Source organism: Scyliorhinus torazame, chromosome 18 (genome assembly GCF_047496885.1).
Source record: "Scyliorhinus torazame isolate Kashiwa2021f chromosome 18, sScyTor2.1, whole genome shotgun sequence".
NCBI classification, from domain to species: domain Eukaryota; kingdom Metazoa; phylum Chordata; class Chondrichthyes; order Carcharhiniformes; family Scyliorhinidae; genus Scyliorhinus; species Scyliorhinus torazame.
This window is the reverse complement of record NC_092724.1, coordinates 148,834,674-148,856,805: the sequence shown is the minus strand read 5'-3', so window position 1 is coordinate 148,856,805 and position 22,132 is coordinate 148,834,674. Positions and strand designations below refer to the sequence as shown.

Here is a 22,132-nt window from a genome sequence, read left to right as displayed (position 1 = left end):
ACTTAATTTGATGCGGCTGGTGGAGCAGATGGAGGAGGACTTCAAACGATGGGACATGTTGCCACTCTCGCTAGCGGGCAGAGTACAGTCGATTAAAATGATGGTCCTCCCAAGGTTTCTTTTTGTGTTCCAGTGCCTTCCAATTATGGTCACCAAGGCCTTTTTTAAGAGGGTAGGCAGGAGCATTATGGGTTTTGTGTGGGCAAACAAGACCCCGAGGGTAAGGAGGGGGTTTCTGGAGCGTAGTAGAAACAGAGGAGGGCTGGCGTTGCCGAATCTGGGTGGCTACTATTGGGCAGCCAACGTGGCGATGATCCGTAAGTGGATGATGGAGGGAGAGGGGGCGGCATTTAAGAGGTTGGAGATGGCGTCCTGCAAAGGAACGAGCCTGGGGGCGCTGGTGACGGCACCGCTGCCGCTCTCGCCGACAAGGTACACCGCGGCAACGGTAAAGATCTGGGGGCACTGGAGACGACACAAGGGTGCGATGGGAGCCTCGGTGTGGTCCCCGATCAGAGATAACCATCGGTTTGTCCCAGGAAGGATGGACGGGGGGTTTCAGAGCTGGCAGCGGGCAGGGATTAGAAGAATGGGGGACCTGTTCATCGATGGGACGTTTGCGAGCTTAGGGGCGCTGGAGGAGAAGTTTGGGCTACCCCCGGGAAACGCTTTCAGGTACATGCAAGTGAGGGCGTTTGTGAGGCGGCAGGTGAGGGAATTCCCGCTGCTCCCGGCACAGGGGATTCAGGACAGGGTGATTTCGGGTGTATGGGTCGGAGAGGGCAAGGTGTCGGCGATATATCAGGAGATGAAAGAGGAGGAGGAGGCTCTGGTAGAGGAGCTGAAGGGCAAATGGGAGGAGGAGTTGGGGGAGGAGATCGAAGAGGGTCTGTGGGCTGATGCCCTAAGTAGGGTTAATTCCTCTTCCTCGTGTGCCAGGCTCAGCCTGATACAGTTTAAGGTTATTCACAGAGCGCATATGACAGGGGCGAGGCTGAGTAGGTTCTTTGGGGTGGAGGACAGATGTGGGAAGTGCTCAGGAAGCCCGGCTAATCACGCCCATATGTTCTGGTCGTGCCCGGCACTGGGTTCTGGAGGGGTGTTGCGAGGACTATGTCTACGGTGGTGAAAGTCCAGGTCAAGCCAAGTTGGGAGCTAGCACTATTTGGAGTGGCGGACGAGCCGGGAGTGCAGGAGACGAAAGAGGCCGGTATCCTGGCCTTTGCGTCCCTGGTAGCCCGGCGGAGGATCTTGCTAATGTGGAAAGACGCGAAGCCCCCCAGTGTGGAAGCCTGGATAAACGGCATGACAGGGTTCATCAAGCTGGAGAGGATAAAGTTTGCCTTGAGAGGGTCTGCGCAGGGGTTCTTCAGCCGGTGGCAACCGTTCCTAGACTATCTCGCGGAGCGTTATATGGAGGTCGGTCAGCAGCAGCAGCAACCCAGGGAGGGAGGGGGGGGAGGGGAAGGGGGGCCGTTTCTTTTGGGGGGGGTAGAAGGGTGGGCGGGGAAAGTGTTTTTTCCTAGGGGGCACTTGAGAAAGGAAAAACATAAACATATGGGAAAGTCAATATGTGCGGGAGGAACCCATTGTACAAAGTTCTGTATTATGTTGGATTGATATGTTTATGTCTTGCTATGCAACTTTTCTTTTCTTTTTTGTTACGGTGGGGTTTGAATGGTTGAAAATTTTTGTTGAAAAATCCTGAATAAACATATTTAAAAAATAAAAACTTTTCCACCACAGAGGTCAAGCTAACCAATCAATAGTTTCCTATTTTTGCCTCTCTCCCTTTTTGAATAGGGGCGTCACATTAGCCTGTTTCCAATCCACTGGGACCCTACCAGAATCAAGGGAATTCTGAAATATCACAACCAATGCATCCACTATCTCTGCTGCCACTTCCCTTAATACCGTAAGGTGCAAGGGTGCAGGCCACCAGGTCCCGGAGATTTATCTGCCTTTAATCCCCTTAGTGTATTCAATATCGTTTTCCTAATGATGGTTATTGCTCCAAGTTCTTCTGCATTAGCTGTAGTTTCTCAAAATTTTAAATTTATTCTACCATGAAGACAGGCAAAATATTGGTTCAGTGCCTCCGCCATCTGTGTTCCCCATTAATACCTCACCAGTATCATACTCTAAAAGGCCACATTTACTTCCTCTTAATATACTTACAGAAGCTTTTGGTATCAGTGTTTATGTTTTCTTTTTTTTTGTCAATATTTTTATTGAAGTTTACATTTTGACTGTACAGATGAATGAAATGGTTATTATTTACAAGTTCCATGCCGTTCCTTTTCAGCACCCCCTCTCTACCCTTAATCCCCCACCTTGCTCCCCTTTTCTACTGTCTCTGGGTCCCATTTTGGCTCTTTCCTTCACCATAGATGGTTTCTTTGTCATTTGATTTGCTCCTACAGCTTTGTGCGGGGGGGGGGTCCCTCTGCTCTCCGTGTCGGTCTCTCCCTGGGTTCCCTCCTTCCGTTTCCTTGGGTCTCTCCCCCGTTGCCCCCCCCCCCCCCCCCCCCACCACCACCCCCCGTCCCCCCCCAGCCCTCGTTCCTGTCTGCATTCTGTAGCCCTGGTGGTTCCCATGCGTCCCACTGCCCCCATCCCTTTCTATCTGTTGTTGGCTTCAAGGAGGCCCTAGAACAAGCAGATGAATTGCCCCCACACTTTGTGGAAGCCATCGTCTGACCTTCAGATCGTGTACTTGATCTTCTCCAGATGGAGAAATTCCGATAGGTCTGCCAGCCGTCTGCAACTGTGGGTGGTGCTGCTGAACGCTGGCCGAGCAGGATTGTTCGGGCGGATCATTAGGGAAGCAAATGCAAGGGCGTCGGCCCTCTTCCCCATATGAAGTTCTGGCTGGTCCGATACCCGGAAGACTGCCACTCGCGGGCCCCGCTCCATTCTCACCTCCCACAACCTTGGACATCGCCTTGAAGAAGGCTGTCCATTCCTAGGAGACTTTTGTAAAACGCTGAGGGCAAAGGTTGAGGAGCAGAATACCTCGAGAAGACAGAACCTGCGAATAGGAGTGGAAGGTGTGAGTGCCACGAGGTACGTCTCGAGGATGCTGGCAGGACTGGTAGCAGAAGGGGTGCTAGATAAGGCACCTGAAGTGGACCGAGCGCATAGGTCTCTGAGGCAAAAGCCTAGAGCTGGGGTGCCGCCGCGGGCAGTGATCGTGAGACTCCATGAATTTGTGGAGAAAGAAAATTCTACAGTGGGCCAGGGACAAGCGTAGCTGCGACTGGGAGGGGAATAACATCCGGATTTATCAGGACATCGGAGCCGAGATGGCAAAACGGCGGGCAGGTTTCAACAAGGCCAAGGCAGTGCTGTACCGGCGGCAGATCAGGTTTGGGGTGCTCTACCCGGCGAAAGTATGGGTGACATTTAGAGGCCGGGAGTATTATTTTGAGACCCCAGAAGCGGCTGAAGACTTCATTAAGGAGCATAAACTGGGGGAGAACTGAGTGGACAATGCTTGGGAACCGGGGTGCTGCCACTATGTAACGGTCGGGAGCATGTATGAAATGGGTGTAGGGATTGGGGGATTTTCGCCTTTTTTTGTGTGGGGGGGGGGTTCTGTTCAATGTTGAGATTGTAAGGAGTTGTTGGGATGAAACGTTTATGTGGGGATGGATGTTCCTGTTTTATGGGACTGTTTGAGTTTAACATCCGTTTGTTTGCTTTTGGAGAAGGATACCTGGAATTCAGGAGAAATTCTTGTTTGGGTGGGGGAGGGTAAGGCCAGCAGGAGGCCTTCTTCTTTGAGCTGAGGAGTGGGGGGGGAGTGGGAGGGGGAGGTCATGAGGATGTGCATTTGGGCAGGGGCAGACGCGCTAGCAGGTCATGCTGGTGAACGGAAGTGAGGTGGTGGGGGAGAAGGCCAAGAGAGGTGGCCGGGGGAAAGGGGAAGTGGGGGGGGGGGAGAAGAAGAAAAGCTGGGGGGGGAGGGGTTTCTGCGACACGGCAAGGGGTGAGAGATGACATGGTTAAGGGCAAAGAAAGGGGCCATCTGGGATGGGCTAGGTACAGAGTGGAATTAAAGGTGCAGGAGTTAAGTGAGGAAGATGACGGATGGTAGAGGGGATTGGAGGCGCAAGCCTCCGGTAAGGTTGGTAACGTGGAACGTCCGGGGACTGAATGAGCCGGTTAAAAGGTCACGGGTGTTCGCGCACCTCAGGAGCTTGAAAGCGGGGGTTGTCTTTTTGCAGGAGACACACCTCTGTGTGAAGGACCAGGTTAGGTTAAGGAAGGGGTGAGTCGGGCAGGTTTTTCACTTGGGGTTTGATTTCAAATCGAGGGGTGTGGTGATTTTAATGAGCAAAAAAATGGGATTCGTGAGTGCGAAGGAGGTGAGGGATCCAGGTGGGAGGTATGTGATTGGGAGTGGGGTATTGGAAGGCGCACCGGTAGTGTTGGTAAATGTGTATGCCCCAAATTGGGATGATGTGGGTTTTATGAGGGGGTTGCTGGCAGCAATCCCGGATTTGGCCACGTACCAGTTGATCATGGGAGGAGATTTTAACTGTGTCCTGGAGCCGAGGGGGGATAGACCGAGCCCCAGGTCGATGGGTAGGGTACAAATGGCAAGGGAGCTGGGGGGTTTATGGAGAGGATGGGTATGGTGGATCCATGGCGCTTTCAGAACCCAGGGGGAAGGGAGTATTCCTTCTTTTCACAAGTCTATAAGGTGTATTCGAGGATTGACTACTTTGTAGTGAGTCGGGAGATTTTGGATGGGGTGGAGGGGGCACAGTATGCGGGGATAGTTATCGCGGACCAATCACCCCACTGGCTGGATATTCGGTTCAGTATGGGATGAGAGCAGAGGCCGGGGTGGAGGTTTGACTCGGGGTTGTTGGCGGATGGAGGTTTTTGTGATAAGATGCGGTTGCCGATTAGGAATTATGTGGAGTTCAATTAGAATGGGGAGGTGTCGGCGGGCATTTTTTGGGAAGCACTGAAGGCAGTTGTTCGGGGAGAAATTATCTCATTTACGGTTTGTGCGAATAAGGAAAGGAGGGCGGAACATGGCCGCCTAGTGAGCAAGATAGTGGAGGCGGACAGGGAATATTCGAGGGTGCCCACCGTGGAGGGATTGGCGAGGTGGAAAAAGCTGCACGGGCAATTTGACAGGCTGACAATGGGGAGGGCGGGAGGCAGGTTGCGTCCAGAGAAATATTGAAGATCCGGACTGGGGCTGGGGATGTGGTGTCAGAGTCAGGGAAGATAATTGAGGCATTTAGAGAGTATTACCAGGGACGTTATGAGGCAGACCCAGGAGAGAAGGGGGACATGGGGTGGTTTCTGGACGAGTTGGAATTTCCCCAGGTGGAGGAAGCAGAGGCAGGCTTTAGAGGAGCCCCTGGGGCTGAGGGAGGTGCTGGATAGTATCAGGGGTGTGAAGTCAGGGAAGGCCTCTGGGCCGGATTGGTACCCGGCAGACGTTTATAAGGAATTTGCGGCGGACCTGGCATCGCATCTGTTGGGGGCGTTTAATGAAGCACTGGAGAAGTGGGAGTTGCCGGAGACCATAAAGCAGGCAGTAATCACACTAATCCCCAAAAAAGAGAAGGATCCGGTGGAATGTGGGTCACATAGACCCATATCACTTTTGAACACGGATGTGAAAGTATTGGCTAAGTTGTTGGCGGGGAGGATGGAGGATTATGTCCAGAGGGTGGTTGCAGAAGATCAAACGGGCTTTGTGAAGGGCAGGCAGCTCGCGAGTAATATAAGACGGCTGTTGAATATGGTGATGAATCCGTCGAGAGCTCTGGTACCGGAGGTGGTGGTCTCCATGGACGCGGAGAAAGCCTTTGATCGGGTTAAGTGGCGGTACTTGTTCGAAGTTTTGAGAAGGTTTGGGTTTAGGCTGAGATTTGTGGCATGGGTGCAGTTGCTGTATGTGGCGCCAAGAGCGGGACTGAGGACGAATGATATGAGCTCACGAAGCTTTGACTTACAAGCTGGTGGAGGAGGCCAGGGAGGATCTTAAGAGGTGGGATACACTGCACTTAACGTTGGCGGGGAGGGTCCAAGTGGGGAAAATGAATATTCTGCCGAGGTTCTTGTTTATCTTTCAGGCTCTCCCGATCTTTATGCCAAAGACCTTTTTTTCGGAAAGTGGACACAATCATCTCTGACTTTTTATGGGCGGGGAAGATGCCGAGGGGTTGGCGTTACCAATCTTGCTTCATTATTATTGGGTGGTGAATGTGGACAAGGTGCGGCGGTGGTGGGAACGAGAAGGGGTAGAGTGGGTTAGGATGGAGGAGGAATCTTGTAAGGGGTCTAGTTTGAGGGCTATGGTGACGGCAGCATTGCCAATGGCTCCAAGTAGGTATTCAGGGAGCCCAGTGGTGCAGTCCATGGTGAAGATATGGAATCAGCTGAGGAGGCATTATAGGGTGGAAGGGATGTCGGTGCGAACGCCGCTGTGCGAGAATCATGGGTTTGAGCCGGGGGGGATGGATAGTGTATACAGGAGGTGGAGGGAAATGGGGTTGGTCAATGTGAGGGATTTGTATTTGGAGGAAGGGTTTGCCAGTCTGGAGGAGCTAAGGGAGAGGGTAGAGCTGCCGAGGGCAGTGAGTTCAGGTATCTACAGGTTAGGGACTTTGCACAAAAGTTCTGGAAGGGGCTCCCTAGATTGCCGGGATACACCCTGCTGGAGTGACTGCTGCTTCCGGATGTGGAAGGGGAGGGAAGAATTGGGGATATATATAAGTGGCTGGAGGAGCAGGGAGGCGAGCGGGTGGGAGAAGATCAAGGAGAAATGGGAAGCAGAGTTGGGAATGGAGATCAATTGGGGAGTACGGAGTGAGGCTCTGCGAAGGGTAAACGGGACCTCCTCTTGTGCAAGGATGAGCCTGATACAGTTTAAGGTGGTGCTCAGGGTGCATATGTCTCGGACGAGAATGAGTGGGTTCTTTCAGGGGGTAGCAGATGAGTGTGAGAGGTGTGGGCGGGGGCCAGCGAATCATGCGTAAATGTTTTGGAGCTGTGAAAAATTGGGAAGATTATGAGCAGTAGTGTTCACGGTCTTAGCAAGGATAGTGGAGGAGGGAGTGGACCCAGACCCTTTGGTGGCGATATTTGGGGTTTCAGAGAAGCCCAGAGGAGCTCATGGAGGGGAGGAAGGCTGATGTCTTGGCCTTCGCCTCTCGGATTGCATGGCGACGAATTTTGCTGGAGTGGCAGTCAGCATCGCCACCGGGGGTAGCAGTATGGTTGGGTGGCCTGTATGACTTCCTGCGGTTAGAGAAGATAAAATATGAGTTAAGGTGCTCAGCAGGGGAGTTTGAGAAAATGTGGGGGATGTTTGTGTCACCGAGGAGCTGTTCGTTGCAGTGGGGTGGGGGAGGGGGTAATGGGGAGGAGGGGGGGGGGGGGGGGGGGGGGTGTACAAACTATATAGTTGATTGTTGGGAAGAATGTTTCCCGGGGTGTTTATTGCTGTAACCTACTTTGATAAAGTTTGAATAAAATGCGTTTAATAAAAAAAGGCTGTCCATAACCAGACAAGCCTGGGGCAAGCCCAGAATATGTGGTCTTGGTTGGCCGGGTCTCCCTGGCACCACTTGTCCTCCACCTCCGGGAAGAACCTGCTCATTGGGGTCTTGTCATGTGTGCTCTGTGCACTACTTTAAACTGTTTGAATGTGGGGAAATATTAAAACCAAGTTTTGAAAATATTGTAACTATGGGAAAGTCAAATAAAGAATGAGCTTGGTTATAGATGAAATGCAAGCCTGTATTGTTCTGAGTCAAGGTCAGTTTATAAGTTTGCAGTTTGCCGGTGATAAAAGTGAAATGTTACACCAGACTTTCAGGATCCAGAATGCAAATGTGTAAGTTAGATACCAATGTGAGTGCTGGTATGGAGCACCATTCAGAAGTCACAATTCAAAACCTGTAAGCCAATAGGGGGCAGAGAGGGGGACGGTACCAGAGCGCACAGGTAAAATGCTCTTAATGCATGTTCTTAGATCCATCCCTTCACTCTCTCTCTTCTTTGTTCTGTTTCCATTGTTCTCTTTCTTTTGCCTGGCTGGGCTTTTGTTTGTTTTGTTTGTATTTGAAAGTGTACTAACCAAGTTTTTGCAATAAACTCAATCTCAAACCACCACTGGACCCCGATCCTCCAATGAGGCTTAGCCTTGTGCAGGATATAATAATCTTTATTATTGTCACAAGTAGGCTTACATTAACACTGCAATGAAGTTATTGTGAAAATCCCCTAGGCACCACATTCCGGCACCTGTTTGGGCACACTGAGGGCGAAGTCAGAATGTCGAATTGACCCAACAGCACGTCATTCGTGACTCGAGGAAGGAAACTGGAGCACCCGGAGGAAACCCATGCAGACAAGGTGTAGCCACCTAAAATGGCTGATTCCCTATTAATTTGGCCAAAACCCGATTTAAAATGGCTAACCCAAAAGGCTGATGGGAAAAGCAGCCAACAGGACACAAACGGACAGCTGCAGACAGAATAGCATATTCGGCTCTGGGGAAGTCGGCCCAGATCGATGCTCAAGACCATTAGCAGCACATGGTGGGCCCTTCCTAAAGTTAAGTATTGGCCAGTAGTGATAGGTTTCTATATAGATAGTAGGATTATTGTGTAAGCATTACTTGTTGTATATAATAAATGACCGTTGATTTCAATCTTACTAAGCGGTGTGCTGACATATTAATCATAACTCGAGCTTGAACCACTTGGCGGTATCAGAAAGATACCTGGCGACTCGTGAGCAAAGGTGACATAATCAGAGCTAATAAACTAAGGCTAAAAAGAGCAACAAAGGGGATAATGTGGAGACTCCGCACAGACAGTGACCAAATAGGAGGTGGAGTTGGCCCTGCTCAGTGCTTCGCTCCAGAGTCCCCACCATACTTCCGTCCCCAATTCCTCCTCCCATTTCTGCCTTGTTCTCTGCAGTAGTGAGCGCATTCTTCCTAAGTCGGCCGAATATGTCCCACAGTTCCCTCTTTCCACACTGTCCGCGTCTAGATCCTCCAACATTGTATCGCTCAGGGCTCTAGGGTACCTGGTCGTCTCCTTGCGGAGAAGGTTTTTGACTTGTGTCATGGGAGTGTCCCTTTAAAAAATGTTTTATCTTATCAAAGACTTCAGTGAGGTCATTGTGCGGGTGGAGCTGGGCTGTGGCTCTTGGTTTTACTTTCTGAGCTGGGAGAGGTGTGTGGCTCTGAGTTTTTCTGCTTTCGTTTTCACGTTTGGCTGCTGGATTCAGACAGACAAGGATCTTGGAGTCTCTCTCTCTCTGCCTTTTAAAAGTTCTCTCCAGATTACGTGATAATTTAAGTGATAACTGTTTTCTGGAAGGACTTCAAATCTGCTGTTTTGGACAGGAAACAAGAAGTACCTATACTAGGTCTTGAGTGCTATGTGCTGGCCACACCTTTGAAAAGGGTTTTCTGGTTTCTGGGATCTTGTTATCAAATTGGGACAGCTTAAAGGGGGAGTTTATTAAGGGTTATATATAGAGTGCTGTAGCTGTGTGGAATATTTATGTTTGTAGTTGATACAAATGCTTACTGTGTGTGTTTATAAAAATGTTAACTAAATTCGTAGAATAAACTTTGTTTTTGATTAAAAGTTCTTAAGGCCTCTGTTGAATAACACCTGAAAGATAGGCCCTTGTGCTCCCCGTAACCAAAATTAACAAACAGTTGTAGGTCAGGTGAACTCCATGATATACTTTGGAGTTTTCTAAACCCTGGCCCATAACACTTGTAAATGTCGACGTTCCTGTCCATTTGTTGGTTTCAGTCTCTCCGTCAGCTTTTCTAAGGTCGCAAGTCTGTCCCTGATCACTAGCGTCCCCCGTCATGTCTCCACCTCTCCAGCATGGTTCGTAGGAACCTGTGATTGCCGCAGATGGGGGCCATGGTGGACCTCGGTTAAACAGAAGTGTTGTCTCATATGGTTCCAGGTTCTTATTGTTGCTACTACCACTGGGCTGGATGTGTGTTTTGCCGGCAGGGATGGGAGCACTGTCATGGCGAGGGCACGGAGGGTTGATCCAATGCAGGTGAACTCCTCCATCCTCACCCATTCCATGTTTGGTTCCCTCACTCTCTCAGCCATGACTGCCCATAAGAACTAGGAGCAGTAGGCCATCTGGCCCTTCGAGCCTGCTCCACCATTCAATGAGATCATGGTTGATCTTTTGTGGACTCAGCTCCACTTTCCCGCCTGAACACCATAACCCTTTGTTCCTTTATTCTTCAAAAAACTATCTAACTTTACCTTCAAAACATTTAATGAAGGAGCCCCAACTGCTTCACTGGGCAGGGAATTCCATAGATTCACAACCCTTTGGGTGAAGAGGTTCCTCCTAAGCTCAGTCCTAAATCTACTTCCCCTTATTTTGAGGCCATGCCAAGTTCTGCTTTCACCCGCCAGTGGAAACAACCTGCCTGCATCTATCCCATCTATTCCCTTCAGAATTTTATGTTTCTATAAGATCCCCCCCGCATCCTTCTAAATTCCAACGAGTACAGTCCCAGTCTATTCAACCTCTCCTCGTAATCCAACCCCCAGCTCTAGGATTAACCTAGTGAATCTCCTCTGCACACCCTCCAGCGCCAGTATGTCCTTTCTCAGGTAAGGAGACCAAAACTGAACACTATACTCCAGGTGTGGCCTCACTAACACCTTATACAGTTGCAGCATAACCTCCCTCGTCTTAAACTCCATCCCTCTCGCAATGAAGGACAAAACTCCATTCGCCTTCTTAATCATCTAATGCCCAGTGATAGTATTGCAAGTTTGGGACAGCCAGGTCACCCATGCTTCTTCTCCTCTGCAGTGTTGTCTGGGGGATTCTTGGACTTTCTCCGCCCCTCACCCCACCCACACACACACACAAACGGCATAATCATTTTGTCTATTTTTTTGGAAAAAGAACTTGGGATGAAGATCGATATGGATCCAAACATTAAGAATAACCTTGGCAGCACCATCATCTTGATCATCTACACCCTCCCCGCTAGGGAAAGTGGGAGTGCATCCCATTTTTGCAGGTCATTTTTTTACTTCCTCCGCCAGACTGGTCAGATTCCACTTGTGGATCCGGAATTTGTTTTGGGCTATTTCAAATGGGAGACATTCCAGCTCTGTGCCTCCTCTATTTGGGTTCACTGGGAAAACGTCACTTTTGATAATGTTGGGTTTGTAGCCCAAGAAGGCCCTGAATTCTTCCAGGAGCTTCATGATTTATTTCATATCGTTCTGTGGGTCTGAGATGCAGAGGAGCAAATCATCCACATAGAGGGAGACTCTGTGCTCTCCGCTTCCTCTTCGGATACTGACAAACAACAGAGGCCCCATCCCCGATCCCTGTGGAACACCACTTGTCATAACCTTCCATTCAGAAAAACACCCTACTACTGCTACCATCTATTTTTTGTGACAATTGGAATAATGTAAATAGATACGGTGAAATTGTGTAAGATTACATCAGGAGAGTGGGGAATTGTTACACATGATAAACACCTTTGTGCACACCTAGTATGATGTCCCTGTCACATTCTTCCGCAGTGCAGGCCGACCTCCGAACCATTGGCCCATCTCTCCTGGTATCGCCCCCCCCCCCGTAGCATTCACCCACCCTCTGGCCGTGGACATTTCCCCCGAGCTGTGTCCCATCCCCTGGATACTCGAATGTTGGCTGCTGCGTGTGTGGTGTTGCCTCCCTCAGTGTTCAAGCACAGTGTCCAGACATCAAGGTGTGATTAGGATGCTCGACAATGACTCCCACAGGCTACTTGGCCCATCCACACACGAGAATCCACTTGGATTGTGTGCAGTGCTCACTTAACTATGATTGCCAATTCCCTATTAGCAATAGTCTTGAGTCGCATGGCCAGAGGCCTCGGCAGTCAATGGGAGTTATTGGTGGTCAGTGGAACAGAAGGGCAGGGACAAGTGTTGCCCCCGGAATAGGTACACACGATCCCCCCCCCCCTCCCCCAGCAGCGCAACCCCCACCCTCCCATGGCAACCCACTCCCAGCCGAGGGTCTCCCACCCTCTGAAAAGCACTTGGGTGGCCAGCCCAGCACCCCCGGGCTCTTTGTATGTGAGCAAAGATGGCTACTCACCTCCTCAGCTCCCCACAGAAGCCCTTCCGCTAGGGTCACGTGCTGGGAGGCCGCTGAATGACGGGAGGCTGTTGGATAAGGGGTGGCTCTCATTAATTGTATGGAAATAGGGCTCAAGTGGTGATAATTGGTTTCTCTCCACACTACGACGAGATCCCGATTTTGCCTGTGGGAGCGGGCCGCTTGCACTCAAACCTGACAATTACCATCTGCCATGCCATAACAGTATTGGTCATTTTTCCTCACTCACCTCTTCAAGCACTGTTAATAATTGCTCAACCGGTGAATTGCTCATATCACCAATTAATAGTGTATCTTTAATGTTGTCATTCGTGATGCGCACCATTTTCTTTTTCACAAAATATACTCCTTTAGTTTTAACTGAGGTAGGAAATCCCAAATTTGCAGCGAATAGTCCTGCATTGTTCATATAGATTACAAGAATCATTATGTCCTCAGTACTGAAGAAGTTGTCTGTTTTCTTCTGTTGCAGAAAACTTTGCCCATTTATCTGGTTTTACATTGAAATACATCAGAATTAAGGTCTGTAAAAAAGCCATTCGTGGATCATCTTCTTTCTCATGAGCTCCTTCATCCTCATCCATTGTCCACCTCAAAGCTGATTTACCAAATCAAAATGGTGGTCTCGAAGTCAACAGTATTTTCGACTTTCCTACAAAAAATGGTAGAGTGTCAGTCTTTAAGGCATTAAAAATGTTAAAACTGCAATCAAGTCGAGACATCCTGTCTACAATACATTACTAGCTGTAATCACATTTTTGTCAATCTACTGTCAATGATTTCTATTATAAAATTCTCCTTTCATATTTATAAATTAAAATGATATATATATATATTTTTAAGATACGATAACCATACTTTCACTGAGGTCACTGTCATATCTTAGTGTTGTATTGAAGGATACAGCACAGAAGGAAATCATTCGCTCATCGTGTCTGTTCCAACTCTTTGAAAGAGACAGTCAGAGTTATTACAGCAGAGAAGTGGGCATTTGCCCCTCGAGTCCATACTGGCTTTCTTTCGAGCAACTGAATCAGTCCCATTCTCCAGATAGCCATGAAAATCACATGCCCATCTAATTTCCTTTTCACCACCCTTGTAGAGAGCAAGTTTCAAGTTATTGGGTGGAATTCTCCGCTTCTGAGACTAAGGGTGGGATTCACCATTGCCCGACGCCGATATCGTAATGGGCGATCGGGCGGAGAATTCCTTTGATGCCAAAATCAGAGGCAGCGCCTGTTTTCGGATGCTCCGCCCCCTCCAAAACGGCGTCATTGGGGAGTACACCGCAGGAAGTTGGGACCGCCTCAGGACATCACCTGAAGACAATCCCCAAATGTATCGCTCCTGATGGGCCGACTTCCTGACGGCGCGGTACACGTGTGCTCAGAGTTTTCGTCAACCTCGCGTGGCGCTGTGGACTGTTTCCAGCGCCGCCACAGACGAGGGGGGGGGTGAGCCGTTCCGCTGGCCGAGGGGGGGCTTCATTTGGTGAATTTAGTTAACATTTGTATAAACACACACAGTAAGAACTATTATCAACTCCAACCATAAGGACCCCACACAGCTACAGTAACTATGTATAACCCTTCATGAATTCCCCCTTAACTGTTCCAATTCAATAACAAAATTCAAGTAAAGAAACTCCTTTTCAAAGATGTGGCCCAGCACATGACATTCTTACTGGTATAAGACTTGTTATTGATACTCTGTTCCCCTTTTCAAACAGCAGGTTTGATTTCCTTCCAGAAAGCAATTATCTCTTTTAAGTTACCAAGTAGTCTGGAAACAGCTTTTAAAATGAAGATTGAGATACACTTCTTTCAACCTGTGCAGTTCAAAACCAGTCCAAACTCAAAGCAAAATTAAAACCCACACAGAGTGCAGCCACCTAAAATGGCTGATTCCCGAGTATTTGGCCAAACCCCGATGTAAAATGGCGAACTAAAGAGGCTGATGGGAAAATCAGCCAACAGGACTCAAAACGGACAGCTGCAGGCAGAACAGTGTATTCGGCTCTGGGGAAGTCGGCCCAGACCGATACCTGCAAACATTAACAGCACATCAACCCAGCCATCTGCATTTTAATCGGCCATCCCCGGGAACAATTGCTACAAATTAGCAATTGAAAGCCGATCCAGACCTCTCGGCGCCAGCAGTGGCTGAGACAAAGAAAGGTGGATGACCACCCCCCGATCAAGGAATCGCCCCATTATTGGAGCATATCGAACCCAGTGATTGGGACCAAGTCCAATCACTTGGGACCAGGGTCAAGGTCCGCCCCGAGAGGCGGGAAGCCCCTAGGAACTATAAAAATAGGAGCCAAGTTCAGATCGACCCTTCTTCTCCTACTCGCAACCTTCGAGACCCTTCGACGAAAGAACAAGTAAGTCTTACTCCAGCAATCGCTACCAGATAGGTGTTGCAGACTATCGACCCGTACCAGCCTTTTTGAATCCCGCAGGCCAGACCCAATTCGATAGACCATTCGTTTCCCTGACCTGGTGGGCCATCACCAAAGTTAAGTATTGGCCTTTAGTGGTAGGTAATAGTCTAGAAGTAGGATTATTGTATAAGTATTTATTGTTGTATATAATAAATGATCGTTGATTTAACATTTACTAAGCGGTGTGCTATATTATTAATCATTACTTGAGCTTGAACCACGTGGCGCTATCAGAAAGATACCTGGCGACTCGTGAGCAAAGGTGACAGAATTAGAGCTAATAAAACTAAGGCTAATAAGAGCAACAAGAGCCACAGCCCAGCTCCACCAACACAATAACATCACTGAAGCCATGTGATAAGACAAAAACATTTCTTAAAGGGACACTCCCATAACACCGTGTGCATGAGCAGCCACGGACCCTGCCATTCTCCAGCCATTTCTGGCGTGGGAGCCACGGCTGCTAGCCCCTCACCGGTCCTGGAATCGGCAAGGGTTTGCCGCCAATTTTGGCGTGATAAAACGCCACTGCTCCACGGCAACTTCAGCACTTAGCCGCAAAATCAGAGAATCCAACCCGAAGTGTTGACGTTAATGGAGAACACCACAACTGTACAGATTCCGCTACTATTAATGAGCTAGCACCGGCGCCATGTGGAACACAATCAATTCTAATGAAAAACCGTCCCGAATTCACCGAGTCCATGTTTGACACTCAGGAGGCTGACAAGTTGTAGTCGCACATAAATGATTCTCCCCCACACACACATGATGGCTGGAAGGAGAGCGGCCCCAAGGTTCACCAATTCCAAGCTGGAGACCCTCCTGGACACAGTGGAGGAGAGGTGGATGACCCGATTCCCCGGCCTGGGAAGGAGGCTATCAGGCGCCGCTGTCCATCGTGCCCGAGCGCAGATGGAAGAGGGGGTCAGCACCGTGGGCAACATCATCCGGACCGGCTTGAAGTGCCGCAAAAAACTTCACGACCTCCTCAGGGCGGCCAGTGTGAGTAGGCAGCACTGTGTCCCTGGCACTGGCCCCGCCCCCCCAAACACCCGTAACCCATCCTTCCTCCCCCTGGGGGACTGCGGAATCCCCACCCTGCTCCACATGCCAGCACTCATGCCAGCCACCATGGCCTGGTGCCCTGACCACTGAGGCCGCCAGCTATCCACCCCCTGGGTTGCATGCGTCGGACCGTCTAACACTGTTGTTGTGTCCCCCCCCCCCCCATCCCTCAGGAGAAGACAGCGCACAACTGCCGGGCCGGGAGAAGACCAGAGGGGCACCAACAGACCTGTAGCCCCTCACCATGGCCGAGCTGAGGGCCCTGGACGAGGCCGGTAACCCAGAGGAAAGGTAGGTGGCCGAGGCGGAGTACAGCCACAGGCGAGGAAGTGAGATCCTGCTGAGTTGCGTTTTCCCATGACACGTGTCTCAATACCCTCCCTCACCCCCACACCATCCTCACTCCACACCAGGAACAGCGCAGCCCCTCGGATTCACCTCCCTCCCTCTTCTCCCTGATGCATCTGGTGGATCGCGGGCAGAACAGGCCGGCACCACGCCACCTCAGACACCCGAGCAGCGGCAGGCCCATCCAGGTCCATTCCCTCAGATGACGCACGCAAATGGGGACACTCGTCGCAGGGCAGAAGTCACAGCAGGCCGCCTCCACGCCTGCTGTACCATCTGGGAACCTAGGTGTTGCATTAGGGCCGGTAAGGCCTGCAAGATAGATACCAGTTAAGTTCTCATGGGTGCAGGGCACAGTTTAGTCATAGGGGCTAGGGCACAGATCTGTAAATATTTGTTCGCAAGTAACACCTCTTACAACCGCTACAACCTCTTCTCTCTGATTGGTGTGGTGGTGGGCTGGGCTGGTCGGTAAGGGTGGGGGGATGGGGGAAATGGCGGCTCCCCACCCCCGGCGACTCCCTCACCCGTCCTCACCACCGCCACCCCAGGGAGTCAATGGGACCATGCAATGGAATGGCCAGCTCGTATGCAGGGATCACCCAAGTGGACGGTGCAGGAGTTAGATGCTGTCATGCAATGCAGAGCACCAGGACTCATTGCCAAGTGGGTTGTCATCACCCTCCATCCCATGGCCCAAACCCGCTGCTACTGTCAACCCAGGGCCCCCACCCCATAGTACTGCAGGCCGGCGGGGACAGTAGTGAGGGGGTGTGGAGTTGGGATGCGGTGTCCGTGCCCCTGATCAGCAGCCCCCCCACCTCCCAGACGGTGAACCTAGGGGCGATCAGAGCCACGCATGCGCGTTGGCCCTGGTGCACATGTTGTGCGGCTTCCCGTGCCTGCCTCGGCCCTATGTCCTGGCCATCCTCCCCGCATCCCCGTCAGACGAGGCCTGGCGTTCCTCGTCCTCCTCCAGCACATCGCCCCTCTGCTGTGCGATGTTGTGAAGGATGCAGCTGACCGCCACAATGCGAGCCACACTCTGAGCATCATACTGGAGGGCCCCTCCAGAACGATCCAGTCACCTGAACTGCATCTTCAGGAGACCGAAGCACCGCTCGATCACATTCCTGGTCGCTTTTGTAGCAGGTCACCGCATCGGTCTGTGACCTCTGGATAAGTGTCATCAGCCTCGACCACAGCGAATAACCCCAGCGGATAACCTCTCCAGCTCCTCAGATGGGGGCGCCATTTTGAAAGGGTGCTCCAATCTCTATGTGAGCCTGAGGGTCCGCCTCAGTCCCCATCAATGGCCAATGCTAGGCCCCACAGTCATGAGCATTACCCCTCCTAAGTGAAGACACCCACTACAGGATCGCTCAGGGCCCGCCTTTTCAGGCCACCCACCCATCTTTCAGGGCCCCCTACTTCATCCCCCCAACATTTATTAGCCCCTTCATACCCCTCGTTTTTATGGACATGGCCCCCCACCTCAGGCCCCGACCCTAAGCAGTGTCAACCTGGCAGTGCTGATGGCTCCCCAAGTGCCAACCGGGCACCCCAGCAGTGTCTGGTGATACTGACAGGGTGCCAGTTGGCACTGCTAGGGTGACCGTTTGCTAAGGAGAGTGCCAGTGTACTGCCCTGCCCTTTTCCCAACCACACGGGAGGGGGGGGGGGGGTTCCAATGGTCTCCTACACCTCCGATTGTCCATCACGAATGATCTCCAGTGTTAATCGACGCCTGGTTGAGGACTCACCAGTGCAGCGGTTGGCTCCCAGGCGTGGGTGAAAGTCGCGTCAAAGATGTTGTGCATATTTAATGAACTTAATGGATGTTTTAAATATGATTTTCCGGCTCAAGCCCAGTGGTTTTCTCAGCCTCGTAAATTACTACAGGAGTTTTTCCCCATTTAGGCAACCACGCGGGCCCGATTATAGCTTCTGTTGAAGAAGAATCGCGTCTGGGTTTAGGATCGACCACTAGAAACCGTTTTTCAGCAGGTAAAGCAACAGTTATTATCATCTGGGTTACAAACCCACTATGATCCTGAAAAGCCTTTGCTTATTATATGCGATGCCTCCCCCTATGGTAATAGGACCATCCTATCCCACAAGATCGGGAACAGAGGGGAGTGGCCGATAGCTTTTGCCTCCCGCACATTGTCTGCAGCGGAAAATAAATACGGACAGATTGAAAAGGAGGGCCTGGCGATGGTCTCTGTGGTGAAACTCATCCATCAATATGTTTATGGCCCCCACTTCACTATCCAACCAATCATAAGCATCTGCTTCGACTTTTTCGAGAGGATAAGCCAATTTCACCCATTGCTTCCACGAGGATAAGCTAATTCCGCTTATTGCTTCCAGACGGAGACTCATTTTTACCAACCGGCCAACCTTCGCGACCCACGCCAGCCGACCTTCGCGACCCACCATTTTCTCTTACCTTGTTTGTTGCTGATAAAAATGGAGGAAATGGTTTTGGGTCCCTTTGGCCCCAATGGTCCCTTTGTCCCCCGAACTTGAGAAAAAAAAGGCTGCGACCATATAAAAACAAATGCTGCCGCACTGCGCATGCGTGCCAAATCATCGGTGTGCACGCCCATTTTGCACATGATCGGACACGCATGCGCAGTGCGGCCGACTTTTTCTTATCTCTTCCTGGCCATTTTGAAGGCTGCTCGCAGCCGGCATTATTAAAAGCCAGCTGCTGTGGCTGTTGCACGCGGATTTGCACGATCAGGAGCGCCACGACGGACGGCTCCGCGACCCTCCCGACACCCGCCCACGGGCCGTGCCCCCGAGTTTGACAATGCCTGCTTTGGAGCATAAGCCAGGGATGCAAATTGCGAATGCCGACACACTGAGTTGGTTTTCTTTGTCAACCGGCCCCCTGTCGGCCCTCACGGCAAGCGAGGTGGTCATGACCTTGAATTTTACGGACACCTTACCTGACTTGGCATCACAGACCCATGAGTGGACCCAGATAGACCCGGTCCTATCCAAGGTTCGGCATGTGATCTTATATGGTGGGCAGCATAGACAGCTCCCAGGTAAGTTGTGGACATTTTCCTCCAACCTGTCCGAATTCAGTGTCGAAGATGGTATCCTGTTATGGGGGACATGTGTGGCCGCCTCAAGGAACTCCACATGGTCATCCTGGTGTGACCAAAATGAAAATGTTAGCATGGGGTTGTTTGCTGACCAGGCCTCCAACCGACATTGAGACGATGGCCCAACACTGCTTTGTTTGCCAAGAGCATCAGAAGCTTCCGCCAGCCATGCCCCTGAATATGGCCAGGCCAGCCTTGGGCACTAATACATGCCAATTTCGCTAGCCCTTTTCAAGGATCCATGTTCCTCGTATTGATTGATGCCATTCGAAGTGGCTCGAGGTACATAGGATGGCAGGAACAACATTCTGCGCAACCATAGAGATCGCAACCGCACCATGCCACCCAGCTACCATTGGGTTGGCAAAGCACGCAGTGCAGGCATTAAATCAGGGCCTCAAGAAACAGTCTTCCGGGTACATGGACCCTAGATTGGCTCATTTCTTGTTTTGTTATAGGACTACTCCGCATGCGGTGACTGGGGTAGCTCCCACGGAACACCTTATGCGTTACAGACTTCGTACCCGCCTCAGCATGGTTTTTCCCAGACAATGCCATGAAAGGCAAAATCAGGAACGGCACTGCCTTTGTCGACATCGGCCAGTCCGGCAGTTTGCGCCCGGAGACCTGGGGCTGAATTCTCTGTTTGCCGACTCCAAAATTGTGAAATGCGATTGGGCGGAAAATATCTTCCGACGCCGAAATAGCAGTAGATGCCGGTTTGACGCTAAATCGGGATGCTCCGGCATCCCCAAAATGGCGTTAATGTGGCGCTTGCCACATGGGTTGAAAATACAGAAGGCATATCATTACTGTGCCTGACGCCCGATGCTCCCGGGCTTCCGCGATTCAGCGCCTCCGATGGGCTGAGTGCCCGACGGCGTGCTTCACTTGCGCGCTCACAAATCGTGAACCTGACGTCCTGGCTGCTAAGCGAGAGAGCGGCGTGGAGTGACTGCAGGCTACCGGCCCGAAAACCGGCTGTGCTGGCTGCAGCGAGGCCAGCCAGGGCCGTGGGCGGGAAGGACAGTCCGAGCAGCTGGGGTGCGGAGGTCAGGCCGAGCAGCCAGGGCCCCTCCCCCTCCTCCTCACGGGACTGGGGCATTGCCTAGGCACCGACCGCCATCCTGCTGAATACTTCCCACTGACCGACCACCCATCCCGGCCCCTGGTTCTGCAGTGACATCAGCCGTATGGGTGCACCCACCCCTGCACCCCCCTGGCACCGAACACCCTGCCCAACCGGCAGCCACCCACCGGAGGACCATCCAGAGACACACCCACAGCAGCCCCCAGTGAGGGCAATGCCAACCAACGGTGCCCCTGGCAGCAGAGATGGATGCCAGGACCGGGGGCACTGGCGGATAACAGGCCGGGGGTGAAGATGAGCGGTGTGGGCATACAAAATGGCTGCCCGCACAGATCGATGGGAAATTGGTCAACACAGACAAGCTGCAACTTGCAAATATACAAGAGCTGCAGCCCGGACCTTGCAGAAACGAACACAGGGAAAAGGTCGTTGAAAGGACATCCAGGGACAATGGACTCCAGGTAGAAAGTAACAATATGTGGCAGACTTGGTTTCCTTATTTGGGAAGGCCTACGTGCCTTGGACACTAACGGCCATGGCCGACTGGGACCCGGGCCGCCATCGAGGTGTCCACCACCAATTGGTTGAGATTGATCAAAGTGATCGAGCCCGGATCGATCTATTGAACGTCTACCTGGGACCGCCCAAAAGGGCGCGAGACCTGCAAGGGATAAAAGATGCTGTGCAGCCCACCACCCGTTCACTTGACCACCGACGACAACAACGGTGATACCTGCACCAGCCAAGGAGGGGACCATGCACACCATCCAGAGAGGGACCAGAGTCAGAGACACCGGCGACCAGCAACAGACATCCAGCACTGCCAGATGACGGATTCCAGATGACACCATATCTGCTCTGCACATTCCAGACCTGGAAGTTAAGTTGGCTTTTTTTGGGTGTTAGTTCAGAGTCCAACCTGCATGTGTGTGTGATTGACTAATATCCTGTGTGTGTGTACTGAACTAGTATTGCATGCAGCTTCTGTGGTCATTTCTACGAGTTCGAGACACACTGTGGTGGAGACACACTGTGGTTCAGAAGATACAACAAATCTGGCGACCTTGGTGCTATTCGGCTGGGAGTTACAATTGTTGCTCCGAAAGATCCCACAGGACAGTCTTGGAGATACCACCTGAGCCCGGCTTAGGTAGGCAATTGGCCCACCTAACGGCCAGTATCCCAAGTTCATCGAAACTGAATATAAAGGTCCTTATTCTTGAGGATTATTCACAGATCAAACATAAACCACAAGGTGTGAACTCCGTACTGGACAAATCACCGGATTTCGGAAGTGTGTACTAACTGCAAACGTACCTAACAAGGGAGGATAGGGTCAACCCGGCAGATTTACGCGCAGCCTCTGATAGATCAGGGCCGGAACACAGCCACAAACCGTACCCACTGTCCAATCGGCCCTCTGCCCCCTAACGTCAAGATTGTAGCTCGGACAACAGGTAGAGATGTAGAGGCACGGAAGACAGGAGCAGAGAGGTGTCCCATATGGGAGAGGGTAGTACGGGGTTATATCAAAGAGAGAGGTTGGCACGTGGTCAGACCTTATCAGGCACCGAGACAAGCCCCGGGGCGGGAGGGCACATTTGGTGGGAGGACGTGAGCACAGTGCACAGGAAACATCCACTGAATTTTAGGTGGCCACTGACCGCACCTACGGCATCACTGAGGTGACGAGCCCACCCCGCCCGGCAAGTGCATGGCCGACGCTCGAGCCAGGGCCAGTGCCCGTAACAGTCATCTTTGGCAGCCACCTGGAGAAGAGCCGATGAATGCGATTGACGTATGTGTCCCAGACTAACGTAGCCGACCTATCTCAGTCCCAACGCAACAACGATTCCCTTGGACAGATCCTGAACGCAATTCCCAGCCCCC

General features: G+C 51.4%; 1 protein-coding gene across 1 annotated transcript in view; it reads right to left on the bottom strand.

Moving 5' to 3' along the window:
- LOC140395604 (dynein axonemal heavy chain 17-like) overlaps positions 1 to 22,132 on the bottom strand; it is an 896,966-nt gene that overhangs the window by 855,412 nt on the left and 19,422 nt on the right. The window contains exon 2 of the mRNA XM_072483576.1: positions 12,401 to 12,823. Coding sequence (XP_072339677.1) covers positions 12,401 to 12,598 — 198 coding nt within the window. The 5' untranslated portion in view covers positions 12,599 to 12,823. The remainder of the gene's footprint in view (positions 1 to 12,400; positions 12,824 to 22,132) is intronic.